General features: G+C 43.3%; 1 protein-coding gene across 2 annotated transcripts in view; it reads right to left on the reverse strand.

Moving 5' to 3' along the window:
* The window catches only part of LOC139463733 (dnaJ homolog subfamily C member 13-like), a 510,967-nt gene that overhangs the window by 366,945 nt on the left and 121,152 nt on the right, over nucleotides 1–22,870 (reverse strand). For both annotated transcript variants that reach the window (XM_071244983.1, XM_071244982.1), the window contains exons 18-19: nucleotides 10,481–10,537; nucleotides 9,601–9,722 (exon numbers count right to left, since the gene is read on the reverse strand). In XM_071244983.1, the coding sequence (XP_071101084.1) occupies nucleotides 9,601–9,722; nucleotides 10,481–10,537 (179 nt within the window). The remainder of the gene's footprint in view (nucleotides 1–9,600; nucleotides 9,723–10,480; nucleotides 10,538–22,870) is intronic.

Raw genomic sequence — 22,870 nt, forward strand, 5'->3', positions numbered from 1 at the left:
AGAAATAGGGCATGGCAAATCATGCAGAATGACAACTGGACTTCTGACTTTTTTCTTGTTACAATGAAAAACAAATAACAATGTCAGATTGTCAGAATGTTTCTGATAACTTACCCGGTACATGACATATTCATGAATATACGATCCCTGAATATATGAAAGTCCCCTCAAAAATTACAGCATACTGATGTTCATGAATATGCCATTTTGCAAACGTTGGTCTCCAGTAGTGATGTCATTTGTCAACATTGTTGTACATATTTAGTATTTTCTTTGAGGTGAAGGTCGGTGAATGAGAGTTCACACGATCATTGTATCCGGCTGCCTACTGTTTCAACATTATGATGTATATTTTGTGTCTCTTTTACATATTTTTCACACAATTAACTTCACTATGGATATACATGTATATGAGAGAGAGAGAGAGAGAGAGAGAGAGAGAGAGAGAGAGAGAGAGAGAGAGAGAGAGAGAGAGAGAGAGAGAGAGAGAGAGAGAGAGAGAGAGAGAGAGAGAGAGAGAGAGAGTGTAGTTGGTGTTTTTACAGGCCATTTACTGGTTTTGCCAAGGAAATTTTGGGGAATTTTTTTAATTTTGAAGAATGACGTGCTATAGGTGGGGGAACTAAGGTAGTTTGGATAGCGGAAATATCAAATTGAATATATATATACACAAACATGGTATATTGAGCAGCAGTTGTAACAAGAACATAACAATATCATTTAAGAATAGGTTTACACAATAGGGATCCGATGAGTTATCACTGCTGGGGTCAAGAATTCTACGCACTCGTATCAACCTATAGGCATCATTGACCACTCCAATCAGTGAACTGTTGTTAGTTCAAGTATTTTATTGCCTTTGAACTTCCTTAATGCCAGTCAGCAAAATAAACATATAAACTGAGTGTTTAAGGTAACCATAAACAATACACTAAATAAAAAACTAAACTCCATCCTATATCAAGCCCTAAAACTCCTCACCCGAAAGCAACAAGGTACCTCTCTCACATCACTCCAGCCTCTAACAGGAGAAACCCCACGTGAATTACGTAGGGAGCAACTTACCCTAAACTCCTGGGCAGCCTCCCAATCAAACCCCATAATTGAAAACACCCTTAAAAGTAACATCAGCCCTAAAAACCAAACATTAGCAAAAAAATACCCCCTCCTCACCCCAATCTCACAAAGAATTACTCATTATCTAAAAGAGCATCAACTCTGTTATGTTAGTTATTCCTTCAAAATCAGGACGGACGCAGGAGTGTGTTTGAGACACCTTTAATCGTGAGGGCTACATCATGACAACTGTGGTTGTCTCCCTTTGTGCATACCACTACATCTCCCCTTCCAGGAGAAAGCAAGTTAACAATACTGTTAACTTTCAACTGTGCCTTGACAATGAAACATTATAATGCATATAAACAAAACAAATCAAGATTCACTCACACAACATTGTGAACACAGCTTTAGCATACCCATGACCTCAGGGTTACAGAATAATAAATCTCTCAGCCATACACAATGGATACTGACTCACTTGTCAAACTTTAAATGAGAGAAAGTCTTAGTATCTATCTGGCTTTCTTGAGACTCTGCCAGATCGTGTTATGTAAACCGAGGAGTCATTTGTTTGTTTCAGACATGGATGAAGATTTGGTTCAGGTGAGAACTTGCTTTTCAGGAACATTTGGTAACAAGTTAATGTCACGTCTATTCCGCCTATAGGTTCCATCGTCAGTCTTTATGAGGTAAGACCGAGGACTTAGCTGTTCGAGCTCAGTACCTGTTTCTTTCCTGTCTGGTACCCATGCATTATCTCCCCTTTGCAAAACAGGAAGTGAGCGCACAGCATGGCGACGATTGAAGTTATATTCCTGCTTTTGCTGTTGATGTTTCTCAAAGTTTACAAACTTTTGTTTAACAGGTGGATGAACTTCAAGTTTCTTTTTCATGATTGGCAGTTTTGTGCGCAGTTTCCTTGACATCAGCAGTTCAGCTGGGCTGTAACCACCACTGAGTGGGGTTGATCGGTAGCTGAGAAGAGCTGAATACGGATCTTCTGCTCAATGTAATAGAGTCTTTATAGTGCGCACAGAGCGTCCAGCTTCTCCATTCCCAGATGCATGTCCAGGACTGCTGGTAACATGAGAAAAACCATAGTCTCGACTGAAGTTGTCAAACTCTGAAGAACTGTACTGAGGACCATTATCAGAAACTAGAGTCTCTGGCACACCATGTCTTGCAAAGATACTTTTAAGCGAGTTGATTACTTCTTTTGAAGATGTACTTGACAGTCGGACAATTTCTATGAAACGGGAGTAATAGTCCACCACAAGAACATACTGGTTCTTTTTAAACTCAAAGAGATCGGAGGCAACTTTTTGCCAAGGTCTTTCAGGAGTTTCAGAAGTTATCAATGGTTCAGGGTGGTTGTCCATTTTCTTACAGCACACATGACACTTTGACACAAATTCAGCGATCTGTTTGCTAAAATTTGGCCACCAAACACATTGCTTTGCACGTTCACGAGTCTTTGTGATGCCTTGATGTCCATCATGAAGCTTTTCCAGGATGGTTGGCCTTAGTGTTTCAGGAATCACAAGCCTTTCACCACAGAAAGAGATCATCTTGAATGGTAAGTTCAGCTTGATAAGGCCAGTAGTGTTTAGCAATGCCTTTGATCATGTGTTTTTCAGGCCATCCTTCCAGACAATATCGAGTGATCTCCCTGCAGATGTCATCCTCTTTCTGATGAAGTCTGATTTCTTCCAGTCTCCGATCTGAAGCTGGAAAAGAGGGGGAGAATGTGTTCAACATACACTTGTCCATCTGCTTCAAGAGTCTTGTCGGAACTAAATTTAGATGCTACTGGAGCTCGAGATAGAGCATCAGCTGTATAGAGATCACAACCAGGCACATGTTCAACGGTATATTAGTCTAATCCTGAATCTTTGGATCCTTGGAGGGAGTTGATCAAGATCCTTCAGACCTAGCAGAGGGACGAGAGGTTTGTGATCTGTTTCGAGAAGAAAGTCTATACCAACAAGAAAGTCCTGAAATCGTTCCCACGCCCAAGTCAGATTCGGTTTCAGAGAGGGACCTTGATGCATATACGACTGGTCTCCAGCCACTTGTGGTCTTCTGAGTGAGGACTGCAAACGAAGATGCATCAGCTGTAACCTTGGTTGGTAAGTTCAGATTGAAGAGTTGAAGAGTGCTAGCACTGGACTGCTACTGAGGGCTTGCTTGATGCGAGAGAATGATTCTTGTTGAGGCTTATCCCATGTCCAAACAGATTTCTTGTTGAGAAGATCTCTGAGTGGCTTTGTCATATCAGCTAGATTGACGACAAACTTTCCAAGTTGATTGACCATTCCAAGAAAGCCCCTGACATCGCCTACATTCTTAGGTTCTGGCATGTCTTTGATTGCTGAGACTTTGTCCTCACTGACTTCGATTCCCTTGGCACTCACAGTTTGTCCTAGGAACTAGTTCTGTGGCTTTCCAAATTCACACTTATCCTGGTTGAGTGTGATGCCAGCTTCACGAAAAGCTGTCAGAGTGTTCTTTAAACGTTTATCATGCTCCTCTCCAGAAGCACCATATATTATCACATCATCCATGATGCCAGCTGTTCCATCCAAACAATCAAGAGTTTTCATCACTTGATTCTGGTAGTATTCTGGAGTGGAAGTTATTCCGAATGGGAGTCTTTTATAGCAATATCTCCCGAAAGGAGTCATGATCTCTCAGTCAGCTTCACTTGATGAAATCCTGAGTTAGCGTCTATCTTCGAAAAGATCTTGGCACCAGCTAACTGACCTAGTGTTTGATCAACTGTGGGAAGCATGTGACGTTCCCGCTACACAGACTGATTCAAACGACGTAAGTCCACACATATCCTGACATCCCCTCGAGGCTAAGGCACTACCACCCAATTCTTCCAATTTCTGCAGACTTTCCTTGACCTTAGGGAGAACTGGAATTGGAACACGCCTTGGTGTGGTGACGTAAGGTATGGCACCTTCACGTAGTTTGATGTTGTACTCGCCCTTCATTTCACCTAGACCTCGGAAGAGTTCTGTGAACTGAGACTTCACCTCTTCAGTTGTGATACTGCAACAAAACTTCACTAGACCCAGCTGTTAACTTGCATTGCAGCTGAGAAGTGAGTGTGTCTTTCAACAGAGAACATACACCTTGTCCTCTAAGGTGTTATCTTTCCACTCGAGCTTGACACTGAAGTAACCAAGAACGTAGAGTTCACTCTGGATTCAATGAAGGATCCTCTTGGTTTGCATTAGAGGTTTGTTGGGGAAGTACTTGTTATATAGTTGTTTAGATACAACGTTCACGTCAGCACCTGTATCCACTTTGACTGTGACCTTTGTTTTGTCCATGAGTATATCGACAAAGTGGTTTTCTCTTCGGTTTGAACTGGTACCATCAACCGAACCCAAGAACAGTGATTCTTGACTTTCAGATGCATCACTAGAGTAGGTGACGTCATCATCTACAGTTCTGACGTAACTATGAGACCTGCACACTGATGAGTAGTGTCCACGCTTCTTGCACGAATTGCAGATAGCATTCCTAGCTGGACAGGCTCTTCTATCATGTGCGTCTTTGCCACAATACGAACAGCTGTCGTTTCGTTGCCTATTATTCTGGTTAGGAGCCTGGCGATCATGACTAGGAGGTTGACGAAGGGCTTATCTCTACAGCAGCAGGAGTTTCTTCTTGTAAAGATTTAGCATGTAGCTCACTCATTTCAGCAGTTTGACAAATAAGGGCTTTCTCCAATGTTAGAACATGTTCTCTAAGAGGTCTAGATCGAACTTCATCACTTATAATCCCTAGCACAATCCGGTCTTTAACAGGTGAATCACGTAACTGACCAAATTCACAAGTTGCACTTTTGTTTCTTATATCAGTGTCGAAAGTATCAAATTTCTCTCCTGGAGCCTGGTTTCGACTTCCAAACACAAATCTTTCATATGTAATTTTCTTTCTTGGATTACAATAATCCGTGAATTTCTGCAGAAGAACTCCGACTGATTCATGATATGTCTCGTTTTCAAATTCAAAAGTATTATACACTCGTCTGGCTTCTTTTCCAATAACATGTAGAAATGTATTAGCTTGAATTTTCTCAGGTTTCAATAAATTTTAAATTCTTGTTTAAATGTTCTGAAGTTTTCAGCAATATTTCCTGTCAATTCAAGTTCACAAGGTGGTTTCCAATCATTCATTATAACTCAAAACAGCAGTTCAAGTTAACAGTCTATAAAATATGCCTGGTGAGAGAGCACTTCAAAGAGACCGCCAGATGACGAGTGAGACAAGTTGTAAACAGAAGAAAAGCGTGCAAAACATGAGCCAGTGAAGCCTTGCACCAGGACGATGACTGCATGCGAGAGAGGCGATCCTCATAAGGCAAACCCCAGGATGATTGTTCATGTTGTGTTATGGACTGTATAATATTAAGTGTGCTGAAGGACGATGATTGGCAAGCCACTTGAAATATTGAAACAGTTATTGAGTTCAAAATAAAGTTTTTGACACAGAACTTTCGAGTACCTTTTTGTTATGATGTCCGTTAGGTCCTGTTTTGACACCATCCCACTTCTGACACCATTTTATGTTAGTTATTCCTTCAAAATCAGGACGGACGAGGGAGTGTGTTTGAGACACCTTTATTCATGAGGGCTACATCATGACAACTGTTGTTGCCTCCCTTTGTGCATACCACTACAAACTCAATAATCATAACAAAACACCAAACCCCCAAATGCCTTCACCCCTAAACTCCAAATACCAAAGATAGATACATCACTATCCAACATACTAAACAAGCAAACAGACCCCAACATAGCCAAAACCACCTCACTCGCATACATTAATGAGACTTGGCCAAATTGGTGCCACATCTACACAGACGGATCTTCTGATCCGATCTCCAAACACACAGGTTTCGGAGTACACGCCTCACAACCAAACAAGCAAATCAAATCAAATCGTACCGACTCCCAAACAAAAAATCCATATTTACAGCCGAACTTATGGGCATGGCCACGGCCCACCATAGCCAACAAACTAAAAACCATCAAAGCATCCTCATCCTAACAGACTCCCTCAGTGGTCTCCTGGCACTCCAAAATAAAAACATTAAAAACCGCCCAAAATTAATTAACCAAATTAACCAAAAAGCACAAGCAACCTAACTAAAGCTGGGAAAAACATACAGTTTCTTTCAAAAGTATCATCAAACAAAAAATCTAAAAAAAATGGCAAACTAAGTTCCTAAACTCAGACTGTCAAGTTAGGAAAGTATTAAAAATAACCTTAAACAAACCAAAAGTACTACACCCCTCCAAAAAAATAGACAGGGTCATAACAAAGCTTCAGACAGGCCACACAAAACTTAATAACCACCTTTAAAAAACTTATACGACACGCAACAGGAACCTGCCCACACTGCACCTAACAAGAAACCCCAGGACACGCTCTTATACACTGCACTCATTACCAGACACATAGAACAACTCTACAAACCACACTAAACCTACAGCAAGGACTAACTCTATATAAAATCCTAAACCCAATAAATAACTTAAGCATTTCAAAGCCCTAGGTGTATACCTACTTAAAACAGATCTACTAAACCGCATTTAAAAACCATCCAACTCACAAACACACCCAAAACTAAATACTAGTAAACAAACAACCATACACCCAACACGGCTCCCGTAGTTCCCCCTAACCTTGGCATCCATTCAAAATCTCAAAATCTCAAAATTACAATCATAAGCAACACTTAATACTCCTGGTTGCACACATCCTTTCATGTTCCCTTTTCGAACTTCACTAAATGGCCTGGCGGGCCCGTGTGCGAAATACGCTCGTAAGTTAAGTTAAGTTAAGTTAAGTTCCACTGGGGATGGGGTGGGGGTAGTCATAATGATTTTGAGTCGCATTTTTGGCTAGTGGTCAGCAGTCGTATTAATTTGGAGATGCATTAATTTCAAGATTTACAGTATTTTGTTAAATATTATTATATTATATTTTGTTTTTTTATTACCAGATGTCATAATAATAGTATTAAATTGTGTACCTCAGTTCGGATTTGTTGACTGGTATTTGCGGTGTTACATGATCGCGGTGATCAGCTGATGTTTTCTGAGATGGGGGAAAACATCGTGTCATTGGAAAACTTGAGTTTATTAAAAAGGTTAGTAAATTATGGGAGCCATGCTTTACTGCGCTATAACCGAGTTAGCGCTATATTGAACAGCGCAATAACGAGGGTTCACTGTATATGCAGATATTTTTAGAAGAATTGTTTTTTATGCAGTTTGACAGGCAGAATGGTGATGTCACACGAGTGTGTATTATACACGAATAAATAAGTCTTGTGTACATTGATCAATCGGATTGGGTGCAAATTGGGATTGTTCACTAGCCAATATATCAGCAAATATCACTGTGGGCGCTTAATACGTCGAATATGGTATATGATCAGTGGGTTCAGGTTCACCCTTTATATAGAAAAATATTGTGACCATAGGATATTAAACTATTTACAACATTTCTCCAAGAATTTTAAAAAGTATGGATAAATATAAACCGGGCCATGTACCCCGCTGGTCGTAACGTATACAATTATCCTGATTATTCTATACCAAAGGAACTTTCCTCACTTCTTTTAATGTAGAATTCGGAGACGGGAATAATATAATCACATAATATATTAATAATAAACAAGTACACATCCAATATTGAAATTATTTTGGTTTGTTTTCTTTTGGGTATTTGATTACATAAATTTCATCCCAAACAGTCATTGATGTCTTGTCCAATTAAGTACCACGGTAAAACTATCTAAATGTTGTTCTATTCAAGACAATATTTTCATGGTAAAAGTCATTTAATGTTGTGTCGGTAAAGGGTCAAATTCTGTCTTACACATCGCGAATTTCCATACCATGCATGAAAATTTAGTTGAGATATATATTGATCAAAATATCAATGTCGTCTTTCTCTGACATTGTCAAAGACATAAAACCACCCATGATGTCAAAACATCACGAAATCAATATCAAATTCTCACCAAGTGACCTGAGTTACAATAAACTGGTGTTAAGCATAGCGGCGTTATGCCTCCATTTTTTGTACTTGTGCAACCTCTCTGTTGTCTTTTGATGTCAGAGTGGAAAATCAGTTTTTGTCATTTAAGACAAGCTACGTTTTGTTTTTAATGTACTGAGGAGGAGTCAATAGCATGGAGCTCAGACACTCAAATTGGTGATGCCATAGAAAGCAAAAAGACGGTTTTCTTAGAGACTTGCAAAAGAATTACCTCATACATATGTTGATATGGTGCTACCAAAAGAGCAGACAGACAAATTCCACTTGGGGAACGTGCAAGGCACTTTGACATCTTCCAGTTGAAATGATTTCACAATTCGATTTAGAATTGGATTGAAGAACCATTAATTGAGAGCAGCAAAATTGACATGGGCAGATTATCTCCCACACAGGTAGAACAAACCCATTCTCGGCAGCTTTGAGGTCATCGTTGTCATCATAGTGCTTTCAACAAAACTGTTCTTTCAGTTTAGGAAACAGGTGGAAATCACTTGGTGCCAGGTCATTGATTAGTTCATTTTGTTATAGCCCATACTTGAAAGTTAGTCAGGCTTAGAACTTTTTGACCAGCTCTAGTATGATCTCAATTAGTCTCCCTGATATTGGATTATGACAAATCTATGTTTATGTACTGTAAATCTGGAAATCAATGCATCTCTAATGGATACGACTGCTGACCCCTAGCCAAAAATGCGGCTCAAAATCAATGCGACTCCCCTGCACCCAATCCCCAGTGGAATGATACTTAACCTTACCTCAACCCAACAATAAACAGTGTCTTCTTAAAACAACACACAGTTTATATGTTTACTCTGTTGACTGGGATTAAGGAAGTTCAAAGGCAATAAAATGATTGAACCAACAACAGTTGGCTGATTGGTGTGCGGTGAATGTGTCAACAAGCTTGACATGAGTGGGTAGAACGTACTATTGACCCCAGCAGTGATAACCCATTGTGTAATTTGTATTCTATTCTATCCTATGACATTGTTATATACTTGTTACAACTGCTGCTAAATAATCCGTATTTGTGTTTATATTCAAGTTGGTTTTTCCGCTATCCAACGTGTGCAGTGAGGCCGTCTTATTGTTGACATTTGTCATTTTGGAGACATAAAAGCAAAGACCACTCGCATTTTTTGCAATTAATTCACACTCACGTTAATTTCAAGATTTACAGTATGAATTGCGTAATACTTCCTGTTTGTTCAAATAAATTAATATTTTTCAAAGTTGGCGCCTGAATACTAGTTCGAGACTGGAATTCTAGTTGAAACCATGACAGTTTGAAGATGAAGATGGTTAATAAACATGCCCTATGTTTTCATCCTACATGCCTATTTATTCAATTTGGTTCAATGAAAATTCATTCACTTGGCAAGACATACATAATGTCACTGGCTGCTGGCAAGCATGGTCTTGAACAGTGCCTGTAAGTTTTTCCAAACTAACCTGTTTGTGAGCATTCTGTTGTCTGTACTTTGTGTGAACATGGCAGAATGAAGGTGTTTTGGCAAGGCCCCTTCAGCCAAAGCAAGATCCTGCATCTTGGCCGCTATTTCAGCATCTCCTTCCTAAAGAAACACACATAAATACGGATAAAATCCCCTTTTCTAAGTACTTAAGAGAAAGAGGCTTGTAATGTGACTGTTTATACATTGTAGACGCTATACACACCACACTCATTGAGTGGAAAGCATGACAACCTCACATGAAGGGAAGGACCTCCCTTTTGAAATGTATGGATGGAATGTAACACAATTATTAAGTTTTTGCACCCATTCAATTTAATGTCCTTGCATTGTGCAAAGCGTATCCTTAGGCAGCAGCAAAATGTTGTCCTTGAACATGTTGATCAGTTAGTGAAGCACAACATGGAGTGCCAAAGATGGATTTCAACATCTCCACAACATAATATTCCAACATGGCTACAAAATGTAGTATATATAAAACCCCATAAGGTATCCATCCCTTGGCTGCAGTCCTATGACTTGACCTCAGTTGAGTCAATTATTAAATATTAAAATATCCAAGCATGTTTATCTTCACTGAAATATCCCAAAGAAAGCAATAATTGTCCTACATCCTCATAGTGTGCTTGTCTAAACAGCATAGTGCTACATTGTTTCTCAAAGTTAGAGAACTATGCAAAGACTATACAAGCACTAAAGTGCAAGAGAAACCACATCATGATTATGAAGTCCTTGCAGAAATTAGAAAAAATGAAATGAGAATTCTATTTGTGCAAGGCAATAACTTGTCGAAAACAACTCCAACCATTTAGTAGAACCATGATGGATGACCTGGACCCAGAGTTCCTACGATTCATTACCTCAATGATTGCTTTCATCACCATCCCTGCTCCCTTGACAATTGCCATGGATGGATGCTGAAAGAGAAGATAACAGTCATTATTTCCTTTGTAAATGGAAAAGAAGTGGTCAGGTTCTGTGACATGACTGATCCTACCCTGATGGCATGGATCATTGTTCATGCTTTCTGTCTCTGATGTAAAACAAACATGTTTCTTCAGCACTCATGAAATGAATTACTTCACAAAGTCATGAGTGCTTTATGACATATCTCTTTAGTTACAGGATGATTATACAAGCTTGATCATGTGATATTCCAAGATGTAGGAACGACTTTTGCAACTACAGTCCTCTTTGTTTACAGCGCCATTTTTTGTCCAATGGGCATTATAACCAGGGAAGACTGTACTTTCAGTCCAACACCATTTTTAGGAAATGTGAAATGTGGTTATTATTGTTAGTAATTCAAAGAATACTACCTCTATTACATCATTGCCATACTCCTGGTATTTTGGCTGCAAGCACACTAAACTTTCAGATTTTTAATAGAAGTCCTCTTCACTGTCAACTACACATCCCTAATTATATTCCTTAAAGTACTTTGGACTGACTCGGATGTAATACAGGTAGTATTCTTAGAATTAGTAACAATGATAACTATTGTTTTGATGATTTTACCATTCCTCTACCTCTATTACATCAGAGTATATATACCACAGGAACAGCAGGTTCTGCCCATAGAACACTCTCTTGTAATAATTGGCAGTAATCTAGTTGAATCATATTCTGACATCTTCAGCCTGCTTTAGATCCTCCTGAGTTGTATTTCTATACTTCACCTCAAAAGAACTTGAAAATCATGCTGTAGAATAAATAGACAATACGTGATACCATCACTTTGAACTCTCATTGTAGTGCTGATATTCTTGTTAATGATTGTCTCTAGAATCTTCTAAGACCTCACTATCTAGTTGTGACATCACTTCCAGTCCCATTCTTACTGGGTGTGATGTGACTTCTGGTCTAAATGACTTCATTTCTTTTTTGGATGTCATTTCCGATCTCCTAAAAGCCATAATGATATCATCTCAGCGTCACATCCGCTTGTGACATAACTTCCGGTCGCAATAATTTTTTCCGATTGTGACGTCACTTCCGATCATTCTGTGATACATGTAGACAATGACATGTGTTCTTCTATAGATGATGAATAAAGGTGTACTCACCTTCAGTAGCTGCTGGTAGAATCCTCTCCACCCCACCTCCCTTTTTTTAAAACTATTGCTCAATGGTAGCCTGAGCAACTATGACAGGATGTAGCGAGTATATACCCTGAAGATCTGGCTGTATGTCTTGTAAGTAAAAGTGAGTTAATGTGTTGTAAAAACCAAACTGGCATCCTGCAATAACCTGTTCAAGAGAAACAGAAGTCTATGACACTAGACAGGTGGCCAGAGCCCTGATCTCATGTACTGAACAGAAGCCCAGAATGGGAGGGGCATTCTGAGCTTGGTGATAAGCTTGACGTTGATGGGGGTCCGTAGCAGCCAGGTAGAATTGGGTTGACTGATAGGACAGAGTAAGCATTCTGGATGATCTACCGTAGGTCCAAGTGCAGGAATAGAGTAATGCCGAAGACGTCTTGCAGAAGAAAAGATCGCATGAGCCTGTTCAAAATGTGGTGGTTCTATGAGAAGTGGAATCACTCAATGGAAACCAGGCTCTGATGGGCCACACTGGGGCTATCAGAATTATGATGCAATCTGTGTCCTCGATCTTCCTTACTACTCTGTCCACGAGAGACCAAGGAGGGAAAGTGTAGGCAAACATCCCTTGCCAACTCATGGATAGGGCGTCGACCTGAAGGGCTAATGGATCTGGGACTGGGCTGACGTAAACAGGAAGTCGATGGTTTAGGCATGTGGCAAACAAATACAGGTGATGGGTATCCCACGTTGAGGTTATCCACTTGAATACCTCGGGGTGGAGAGTCCATTCCATGGGTACAGTCTTGGCAGTCTGCAAGTGTGATCACTTTTCTCAGTATGTGCCGGGCTTCTATCCTGCAACTCACTGAGTCTGCCAAGGCAAACAAGAGTGCTCTGAGAGCACAACATCCCCTGCATGAATGTTTTTAACGAGTTTATATTTTCTTTGTAATTTAAGAAATAACAACAGTAGATGGCACTGCATTGGAAACAAATTGTGCAGAACATTTTGTTGGGAGTAATCCAGTCTGAATGCTAATGCCATAAGGATGTAGCTCACCCACAAAAGCCTTATACAAGGAAACTAACTATAGTTATAGTTATAGTTAGATATTGTGATATTCTCTGGAAACTGGAGGAGGAGTAGATTTCATGAAGCTCCGTAAAACAGGGGCAGTAATGCAGTGAAATTTGTCGAAATGAAACGGGACTGCGAAAGGCGTATCATCAACATGTCGACATCTTGTGTGTAGAGTGTCAGGGATATTCTCTAGAAACTGTAGGAGGAGTTGATTTCACAAGCTTAGTACCTCTCTCACAACTAGGCAAATTAATCTCCGTAAAACAGGGGCAGTAACTGTCAAAATTTGTCGAAATGAAACGGGACTGCGATATGCGTATCATCAACATGTCGACATCTTGTGTGTTGAGTGTCAGGGATATTCTCTAAAAGCTGAAGGAAGAGTTGATTTCACAAGCTTAGTACCTCTCTCACAATTAAGCAAATGAAGCTCCGTAAAACAGGGGCAGTAACTCTGTCAAAATTAGTCGAAATGAAAGGGGACTGCGATATGCGTATCATCAACATGTCGACATCTTGTGTGTTGAGTGTCAGGGATATTCTCTAGAAACTGTAGGAGGAGTTGATTTCACAAGCTTAGTACCTCTCTCACAACTAGGCAAATTAATCTCCGTAAAACAGGGGCAGTAACTGTCAAAATTTGTCGAAATGAAACGGGACTGTGATATGTGTATATCAACATGTCAACATCTTGTGTGTTGAGTGTCAGGGATATTCTCTAAAAGCTGGAGGAAGAGTTGATTTCACAAGCTTAGCACCCTCTCTCACAATTAGGCAAATGAAGCTCCGTAAAACAGGGGCAATAACTCTGTCAAAATTTGTCGAAATTAAACGGGACTGCGATATGCGTATCATCAACATGTCGACATCTTGAGTGTAGAGTTTCAGGGATATTCTCTAGAAACTGTAGGAGGAGTTGATTTCACAAGCTTAGTACCCTCTGTGGGACGGACAGACGGACGGACGGACTGACTGACTGCGCCACGACATAATCCCCCTTCGGCCATTCTGGCCCAGCGGGGGATAATAAAAGCGTATGCTTCCTCAACAAAAGTGCTGACCTCGTGCCCCCTTGATGTTGTATGTACGCTACCACCGTGGTGTTGTCTGTAGCTATCAGTACCGACGAGTGGTGTAGTAGGTGGGCCCATGCCTTCATTGCTTGGACAATAGCCCTCATTTCCAGGCAATTTATGTGCAATTTTTTGTCTTGATCTTACCACATTCCTTGGATTGTGACGTTGTCCATATGTGCGCCCAACCTTGGCCTGATGCGTCTGTATATAAGATGGTGTAACGGGGGGGGGGGGGGGGAACATGAGAGGGATGCCTGGCATGACGTTTTGACGCCAAAACCACCATCTGATAGTTGGCTGTGAGCCGGTTGTGTTGCGTCTTCCAGATCCACAGTTTCAAATCATATCACAGATCTACAAGAACACAACAGACATCTTTACTCACTCCAAAACACTAGTCTGAGATTGAGTACATCACTGACACATGATGCAGAACAGTCAGAGAAGTGACTCACAGATGTTCAACTAGATCGTCAATCATCTATGGCAGGTCTTGAAATTATCTGGCAATGGGACTATCAAATCTGGCTTGTCCTGGTTGAGCCAAGGCTCGACCAGGCTGAAGACGTCCTTTCCTTGCAGAATCCTGCACTGACACTGCCAGCCGTGGACCTACAAGTCCTGACTGAGAATCTGCAAGAGTCAATGATTGTATCTCATTGGAACCATTGGGAGGCCCTTGTTGGTGTTGAACAGGCCTCCCATTAACTGAAGTGACCAAAATGGGACTGGATACAAACTTCTTGTTTCATTTGAATGCTGACTGGTAATTCTTAGAGTTGCCAGTCAACCAGGACTGACAGTTTCAAATGCTAGCAGGAACACTTTCCTTCTTTCTTGTTGTTATCCTCAATGTAACATCGGGTGGAACAGGTCTCATATCCATCATATCCCAATGACGACCATGATTTGGCTGGAGAGACATAGAGGGTATTATATGAGTGTTCATGTCATTTCCCGAGCAAATTTAGGCATGAGTGTCGTAAACATTGTATGACATGAACACGAATATAATGCTTTATTTATCACAGAAGAAGCTGTCAACATACAAAGACAAATTTTAGTGTTTACCTATAAGGATAGCAAGTTGCAACGGCAGCGGAACCACAATTTGTTGAAGGACGTCTACAATCTTCAGCTATGACATGATATGATCCAAGGGCACATATGCTTTTTATGAACCCCCATATGTTTGACCTCGTATGTAATATATACATATATTTTCTCCCTTGCACACAAAGTGAAGCGTCACTATAATAACCAAATATTGCCAGAATATTCTAGTCTGTTGATGTGCTGTCCCCTCACATGGCGACTGCACTAAATGAACAAGATTTAGTAGATAAAAACACTGTGTTTTCAATGTAGAGCTACTAGGTTATCTGTAGATTTAACCACTCCAAACTGAATTTGGAACCGAACATACATACTCCTTAATGCATATCACTGCTTGTTCTTGACAGAGAAAAGAACTGTGTGAAGGTCTTTGCTTGAAGAAGTTGTTCCAACTAGCTGAGAGGCCAGCCCATCACGCAGCTCCCACATGACCAAAGGAAGTGACGTCACGGATCCTCACATTACTCTGGAGTCCGGACATCGGAAGGCATCGTGGGGAGGTAGATCTGCTATGGATGGGTCCCTTTAGACGCAGTAATGCAGGATAAGTATACAAATATAAAAAATATCTAGGATTTTACTAGAATTTTTACTTATCCTGCATTACTTCTTAATGCATCTTTATCGGATGGAACCAGAGGCGGGCATACCTTCAGATGTGGACTTTCATCTTTTATTCCCAGACTCTGTTCCCTAGCCAATCCTTGGCTGTGTGGTCGGCTTTGGGTGACCACTCCATGTATGGGAACCTCCAATTCCCTCAGCCTGTCCTCAGCTGTGTGGTCGGCATCAGGTGACCACTCCATGTATGGGAAACTTTGTTTCCCTCAGCCCGTCTTTGGCTGTATGGTCGGCCTGGATGACCATTACCACAAAGGGAAGAGTCAGGTATGCGTTGTGTCCTGGTACTGCGCAGCCTGACAAAAACTCTGGGTTAGGTCGAGCCGTATGCAAATGGGGCTTGTGCCAGGGGAGGTCGAAAGGCCGTCTCTGGACTTGGAGTCGAGGTCAGTGACGTGTAGTAGAGGAGCCTGTTGGGCACTACTAACGGACCAAGTTGTGCGTGCCTAGCACATCCTCCAATACAACATCTCGCATATGGTGACTGGCGACGAATGTGTTTGATTGCCAGGACACCTCTCCATGATGGCAAGTAGAGCTCATTTGCTGTGTATCACCATAGTGGAGGCGATCGCCCAGGTCTCATGTGGGTTGTTGGAGCCTGGGGGTCCAATCCCGCGGCCTCGTAGGCCTGGAGAATGAAGGCTCGTAGCAAGAGAGCGATAATGTTGTGGCTACCTTCCGCTTGCGAGGTCGCAGCTCTATACCGGAATGAAGAGGCGTCGTCATTGTCTATGGCATTCCTTGGATCGTCTGATATAGCAACAGAGTGCTCTAACCGGATAGGGGAGGGATGAGGAACGATCAATCTGGCTGTCATAGGAATTGATTCTGGGCGAAGCAGTCCCAGCACAGTCAAAGATGCGCGGCTCCGTGTGCTCCATCCTCAAAGCGGACGTGCGTGACATCCAAAGCGTGTAGCTCACTGACACGGGCTGCTGGGGCGAGCGCCAGTAGGAAGACCATTTTCTCATCAGATTGTACGATGAAGTCGCTTCGAGTGGCTCGAAGGGCGCGTCTCTCAGCAAGGTGTGAATGACATTCAGGCCCCAAGCTGGTGTACGAGATTTCGCCTTTTGGTCTTCCAGCCTGAATGAGCGGTCCTGGCAGTTCCGGAAGATCGGCGCATGACGTAAATCCCGGACCTACCAGGACGGAGTTGAGCGCCACAAGGTAGGTCAAGATGGTACTGCCATTGAGCTTATACTTGTGACGCAGATGGAGCATGAACTCGGCCAGGAATTGAGGCGATACAGATGTGGGGTCTAGGTGCTTGCCCCTGCAATAGCTCTCGTAGGATTGCCACTTGTCATCATAGAGGCTCCTGATGGTTGGGCGATGTGCCATCGCGATGGCCCTAGCTGCTCTGGCCGAGTAGCCTTTGGCATTCAGTGCTTTCTGTAAATGGACCAGACGTGAAGACATAACCTGTCTGGTCCTGGGTGTGGCTGTCTGCTGTGAGGGTGGATGAGCAGATTTGGCCAATCTGGGTGTGGCAGTGGGTTGACGTTGGACAGCTCTCTGAGGTTGACAAACCAAGCCCTCGCTGGCCACCAGGGTGCGACCAAAGTCAGATTGAGGTTCCATGTCGATCTGATCTTCTGGACGACTTTTGGAAGGAGTACAGGTGGCGGAAAAGTGTACACTTTTAGTCCTTCCCAGTGGACGCTGAAAGCATCGACTGCCGAAGCCAGTGGATCCGGCACCGAAGATATGTAGGACGGGATCTGGTAGTTCTGGCTGGTGGCGAATAGGTCTATGTTGGGGAGTTTGTGGTCTCGACAAACAAGAGCGAAGGCATCTGGGTGAAGTTTCCACTCTGTGGGAGCCACTTTGCCTGGCTGAGAGACGGCATGCCCTAAGATGTTTCAGCAGCCCGGGATGTGGTGGACCTGAAACTGAATCCCCAGATGATCCACCAGGTGAAACAATTGGAACGTCTGTTGAAGGAGCGAAGTCGAGTTCCGAAGGCACCATATGACAGTGATGTTGCCCGTCGAGATGGAGAGCCGGGCCTGCTTCCAGTGAGCGATGGCCAAGGCGCTGATCGGCGAGCCACAGCCCCTAGGCAACCTGTCCCTTCAGGTGTGTGCCCCATCACTGCAGGGGCGTGTCTACAAATAGGCACAGAGAGGTCATAAGAGAGAGGCTGCCTATGACATTCGATTCCACCGTCCACCACGGGAGATGCTGCTTGAGATGATCCAGGAGGACGATGGAACATCTGAACTGGGCGCAGTTGGAGCCTTTCTCTGTAGGTCAAGTCCTGAGCTGAGGTTAGGAGGCCCAGGAGGACTTGCCATTGGCGATGAGTGCGTGGAAGCTGGAGAGCTGGAGTCAGGTGCACCTGCTGGCGCTCCCACCGGTCTCCGAGAAGAGATCAAGGTCCGTCTGGAAGAGGAACTGAAGGCAATTTGAGGGTGTCAACTCTGACATCCTGAGGTTGATCTTCCACCCCAAAAGGTACAGGAGCCAGGAGTCCCTGCGGCGAAGTAGAGTGACGGTGTCCCAATGATTCAGGAGACAGTTGTCTATGTATGCCTCGAACTGAATATCTCGGAGATGGTGGCAAGCTGTGTGAGTAGCCACGGTGTCGAAGAAAATCCAAATGGGGGAACCGCCCATTGGTAATGGACCCGGTCATCGGGATGTATAAGGACATGTCAATAGGCGTCCTCGATATCCAGGCTGATGAGTACATCCTGTGCCTGGATCCGGGATTGCAGCAGCCTGAGGTGGTCATCCTGAATAAGGTTGAAGCCCCAGGTAGCGTTTGTTGAAAGCGGCGAGGTTGTGGATCATCCTGTGTTTGAGTCCTTCTTGGGGACAAGGGAGAGAGGTGAATAGAAGTCTGGTGTTATGGCTTGGGCGTGTATAACCTCTATCGCTTTCTTGTCCAGCAGCGCTGAGATGTACTGGATTGATAGGGGTGTAGGTGGCTATGGGCAACAACGTGAGCGGTGGGTCGTGTATAAGTGCAAGCTTGTACCCATGTAGCGGCGGGTCATCTATAAGCACCAGCTTGTTCCCATGTCAGATGATGTTGGTGACATATGGGTCCCCCGGGATCTCACAATTCTGCCAGCAACAACCCAGTCTCCCACGTACTGGAGTGTCGACAACTTGGACGACTGGAAGTCTCAGTCGTGCTTGTCTGGCTATTCACTTGAAGTCCCTGCAGTCGGCGTTACCTCCCTTGGAGTGGCCACAGCGGGACTGTTATGCGCCCGCTGCCATGCCTTTTCCTCTACCCCGAGAGGTTGAGGTGAGGCCGCGCCACTGGGGCTGGAGGGTGTTGCATCGCGGCTGGTATGAGCCAGACTGGGACGCCTCAGGGCTGGCTGTGACACCCTAGCCAGGGTCTTGAGAGCTGTCTCATCTCGGGCGAAGGCTGAGACTCGGGATTGAGTCATTGATGTACAGTGACAGGCCTCTGGTCGAGTGGTTGCAGTGTTACGCATAAGTGATCATGCAAGCCAGTCTGTACAAATACACTGCACAGATCCCATAAGGTTGGTTGACCTGATTACGGTTGATGATGTTTACAGTCATAGTTCTTGACACGTGACATGTATGTCGTCCTGCGCAGTAAACTGTAACCCCGTATGCTGAGTGGACTAGTTCAAGCTCCACACACGGTCAATCCCCTGTGAACCCTGTGGTTGGCAGACCAGTGGTGTGTCCGAGTTCTGAATAGGAACTGTGATGTTGCCGGTGTAGGGGCAAGTTGATCCCCATGACAAGAGTGACAATTGGTCCGGTGTTGTGAACAATAACACAGTTGGATACCCGGAAGCATATGACGATTCTGTTGAATACTGAATCGGTCATGGGGTTGTGATCGTCAACTGTGGTGCAGATAATATCTACCAGACGCCTCGGGTAGTGATATCTTTGAGAGTATGTTCACTGTCTCCGAGGAAACGTTCAACCAACGTTGATAGAAGAGGAAAATTGACGGGAGATTTCCACAGAACCGTCACCACGAGGCTAGGCACTTCCAGGATCTTGGGAAGTGTTGGAGGGCCGTTGTATGGACGCCAATCAAGTGTCCAGCGACCGCTCTGGTCTCCGTAGGTAGTTGGCCCTGGGGAGCTGACGATCTCATAGGCCTGTAGAATGAGAGCAGGTAGCCACAAGGATATCGTGGAATGGCTATCGTCTGTGCGCGGTTGTAGAGGCGCACTTGGGAGAGGCACAAGGATAGGCTCAACCAGAGACGCTAGGATAGACGCCTTCAAGGACGCTGTAGACAGTGCTTTTGTATAGGCGTCTGTATAGGAGTCCGAAGAGACACAGGCGTCTGTATAGGCGCTGTTTAAGGATAGGCTGTATAGGCACTAGTAGAGGCGTCTGCAGGGGCGCTGTGGACGGCGCTTGTAGAGACGTCTGTATAGGCACTGAGGCAATAGGCGTCGGCGTCTGTTGCATGGCTCGCAAGTACTGATGTACTGGAGGGGAGGGGCGTCCATCATAGGCGACTGGGCCATAGGGTGCCATGCGTCTATCTGGTGGACTGGAAAGGCGCTGTTCAGATAGACGCAGTAGTGGTCGCCAGGGAGCTCTGGGTAGAGACTGAGACCATGGGGCCTGACATCATGGTAGTAATGGAGGTCGGGGAGTATCGCCCGTGATAGCCGATCTGGTTGTGGGCGAATACTCGGGTAAGTCAGACATCTGGCGCCAGACATCATGGTAGTAATGGAGGTCGGGGAGTATCGCCTGAGATAGACGATCTCGTTGTGGGCGAATACTCGGATAAGTCAGACATCTGGCGCCGGTGTTTTCCTGGCCTGTTGCGTTCTCCATTTCCTGGACATTCGGAGGCACCATCTGAAAGCTGTGGGGGAAAGCGGAGACAGTCTGTACATCTATGACCCGGGGACATTTAGATGTACAATTAAGGCCCAGGGGGTGGGGATCCCACGCCGACATATTACGCTGGCACTTGATCTCAGCATGAGGGCTTGATATCTGCATTGAAGCAGTGTAAAATCACAATGCGTTCCCTCCCGTTTATGTTTGCTATAATTTGTTTATCCCACTGCGTGGGTTTATAAAACAATTGTTACGACAAACATAAGACAACATACAAAAAGAAGACAAAATACTTGCGAGGGTACGCCAATGGTGGGGTACAAAGCAAGAAGAATATAGAATGCAAGCCAGTTAATAACTGGCCACGTAAAATATTCACGATAGCTACTTGAAACAAGACACCTGGGTTTACCATAGTTTTCTTTCTGAAGAAAACGCCAGCAGGTGTACAAAAGTTATGCACATGTTAAAACATACAATGTTTCACAAGATACAAACCATGTGCACAACACAAGCACAATGAACATTAACTCAAGAAGCAAAACACGTAAGGGTTTGAACAAGTTTATGCTACAGATCAAAAACAGGTCTTCTCTCAGCAAGTGACAAGAGTAATGTGAGGATCCGTGACGTCACTTCCCTTGGTCATGTGGGAGTTATGTGATAGGGTTGGCCTCTCAGCTAGTTGGAACAACTTCTTCAAGCAAAGACCTTCACACAGCTCTTTTCTCTGTCAAGAACAAGCAGTGATATGCATTAAGGAGTAATGCAGGATAAGTAAAAAATTGTACAGTATTTTCTTGAGTATAGTGCACACCCAAGTATAATGTGCACCTGCTCTAGTGGATTCAGTATTTTGGAGAAAGAAATTGGTATATCTCCTATGACTAAGTAAAACACAAACTCTTTGGTGTTAGCAAATATCTTCAGTGAAGCAGCAAGGGGTGAGTCCAGTGTTGTGAGTGGGTTGTCAATCAGAATTGGTGCTCCAAATGCTCAAGCAGTTCATTTACACTGTAATACTTCACTCAAACTCATGACAGGCACTGAGAGCATGTAGCACGGCAACTTCGTATGCTAACATGAGGTGGGCACCTCCAAAGAAAACTAAGTAAGCCTTGTAAAGCTTACGTTCTACACCGCACGGCACTATTATGCCGTTATATTGCTCACTGTGACACAAAAGATATGACATCACAGTCGTACATCGAAAAGCGCCAAATAGAAAGCTCTCAGTTCTCCTTAAAACCTGAATTTGAAGTACATTCTCTTTTGTAGATTTCTATCGTGTCTTCTGCACGAAATGTATTGCTACACATCTTTTGAATATTGTAGGAACAGCAACTTTGCATAATGTAGCCTATGATTGTACATAATTACAATAATGGCTGTAAAAGAAGTTCTATTCTACAAATATTTGCAACTGCAGTGATGAGGCCTTCAAAATCGGCTGTTTCAATCACAAGGGTTTTATTGTGATTTGATAACCACTGATTGACCAATCAAAATCAAGTATTTTCCAAATTCATGGTAGAATGTATGATCAAGTTAAAGAAATGGGCATAAATTGAGACAAGGCTGGGTTGCCTTCAAACAATACACTCCTTTGTGCTTCCTGGTGTGAGCTGAGCCTGTAGATGCCTAAAGAGGATGTAGTAAATGGAACATGCTCCTGTATGTCGAGGCGATACCCAGTCTTTAACCTGCCACTCACGGGAGACAGTATCATTGTGACAGGTCAGCAATATCAGGCCCCATTAGTCCTGTTACTTATGATAAAATAAGCTGCCTCCTATAATGTTGTAACATCTTTCTTGTCTCTCCACTCTCCGAATGTAATTTGCAGGACTTGCCTCCGGACAGTTCATTGGTGCCCTGGAATGTGACATTATTGTGACAAGTCATAAGATGGAGGAACCTGTGGTTGGTAGTAAGATGGAAAAAAATGGTTATGCTGATAGCCATAAGCCATAGCATCTCCACTTAAAGTTGGCTCCAGCACCTGAAAACTGCAGAGTAAAAGGCTGTGTGTCGGTCTTCAAATAAATGCCAGTCTCGCTTGGAAGGTTGTTTTAGCAGATTCCAGGATAGACGTCAATCATAGAATCCTGCTGATCGCAGTTGAAGCACCAATCCTAGTCAAATGCAGATTGCCGAAATACTACCGCCCCAGACCAAAACATTCAGGGTAAACTCTGCAGTGATCGTGGAGGGCATCACAATGCTGGACTGAAATAATATTAAACCCCAGGTAGGTGCCAATGTATAAAAAGACTAATGTTAAAGGACATAATTACCCAAAAGCAACTATATATTATTCCTCTTTTGTGATCAGAAGGAAAAAGAGGGATTAAGCACAGATAACTGTGAGTGGTAACCAAGGGCAATGGACATCCGAGACGTAGAAGAGGCACATTTTGGGCTCTGTGTCATGTGATCAAAGAGCAGAAGGAAATTGCAAAATGTTGTGTTAGGACAAAAAATAATGTA

Source organism: Haliotis cracherodii, unplaced genomic scaffold (assembly GCF_022045235.1).
Source record: "Haliotis cracherodii isolate W230 unplaced genomic scaffold, xgHalCrac1.p SCAF_16, whole genome shotgun sequence".
NCBI classification, from domain to species: Eukaryota; Metazoa; Mollusca; class Gastropoda; order Lepetellida; family Haliotidae; genus Haliotis; species Haliotis cracherodii.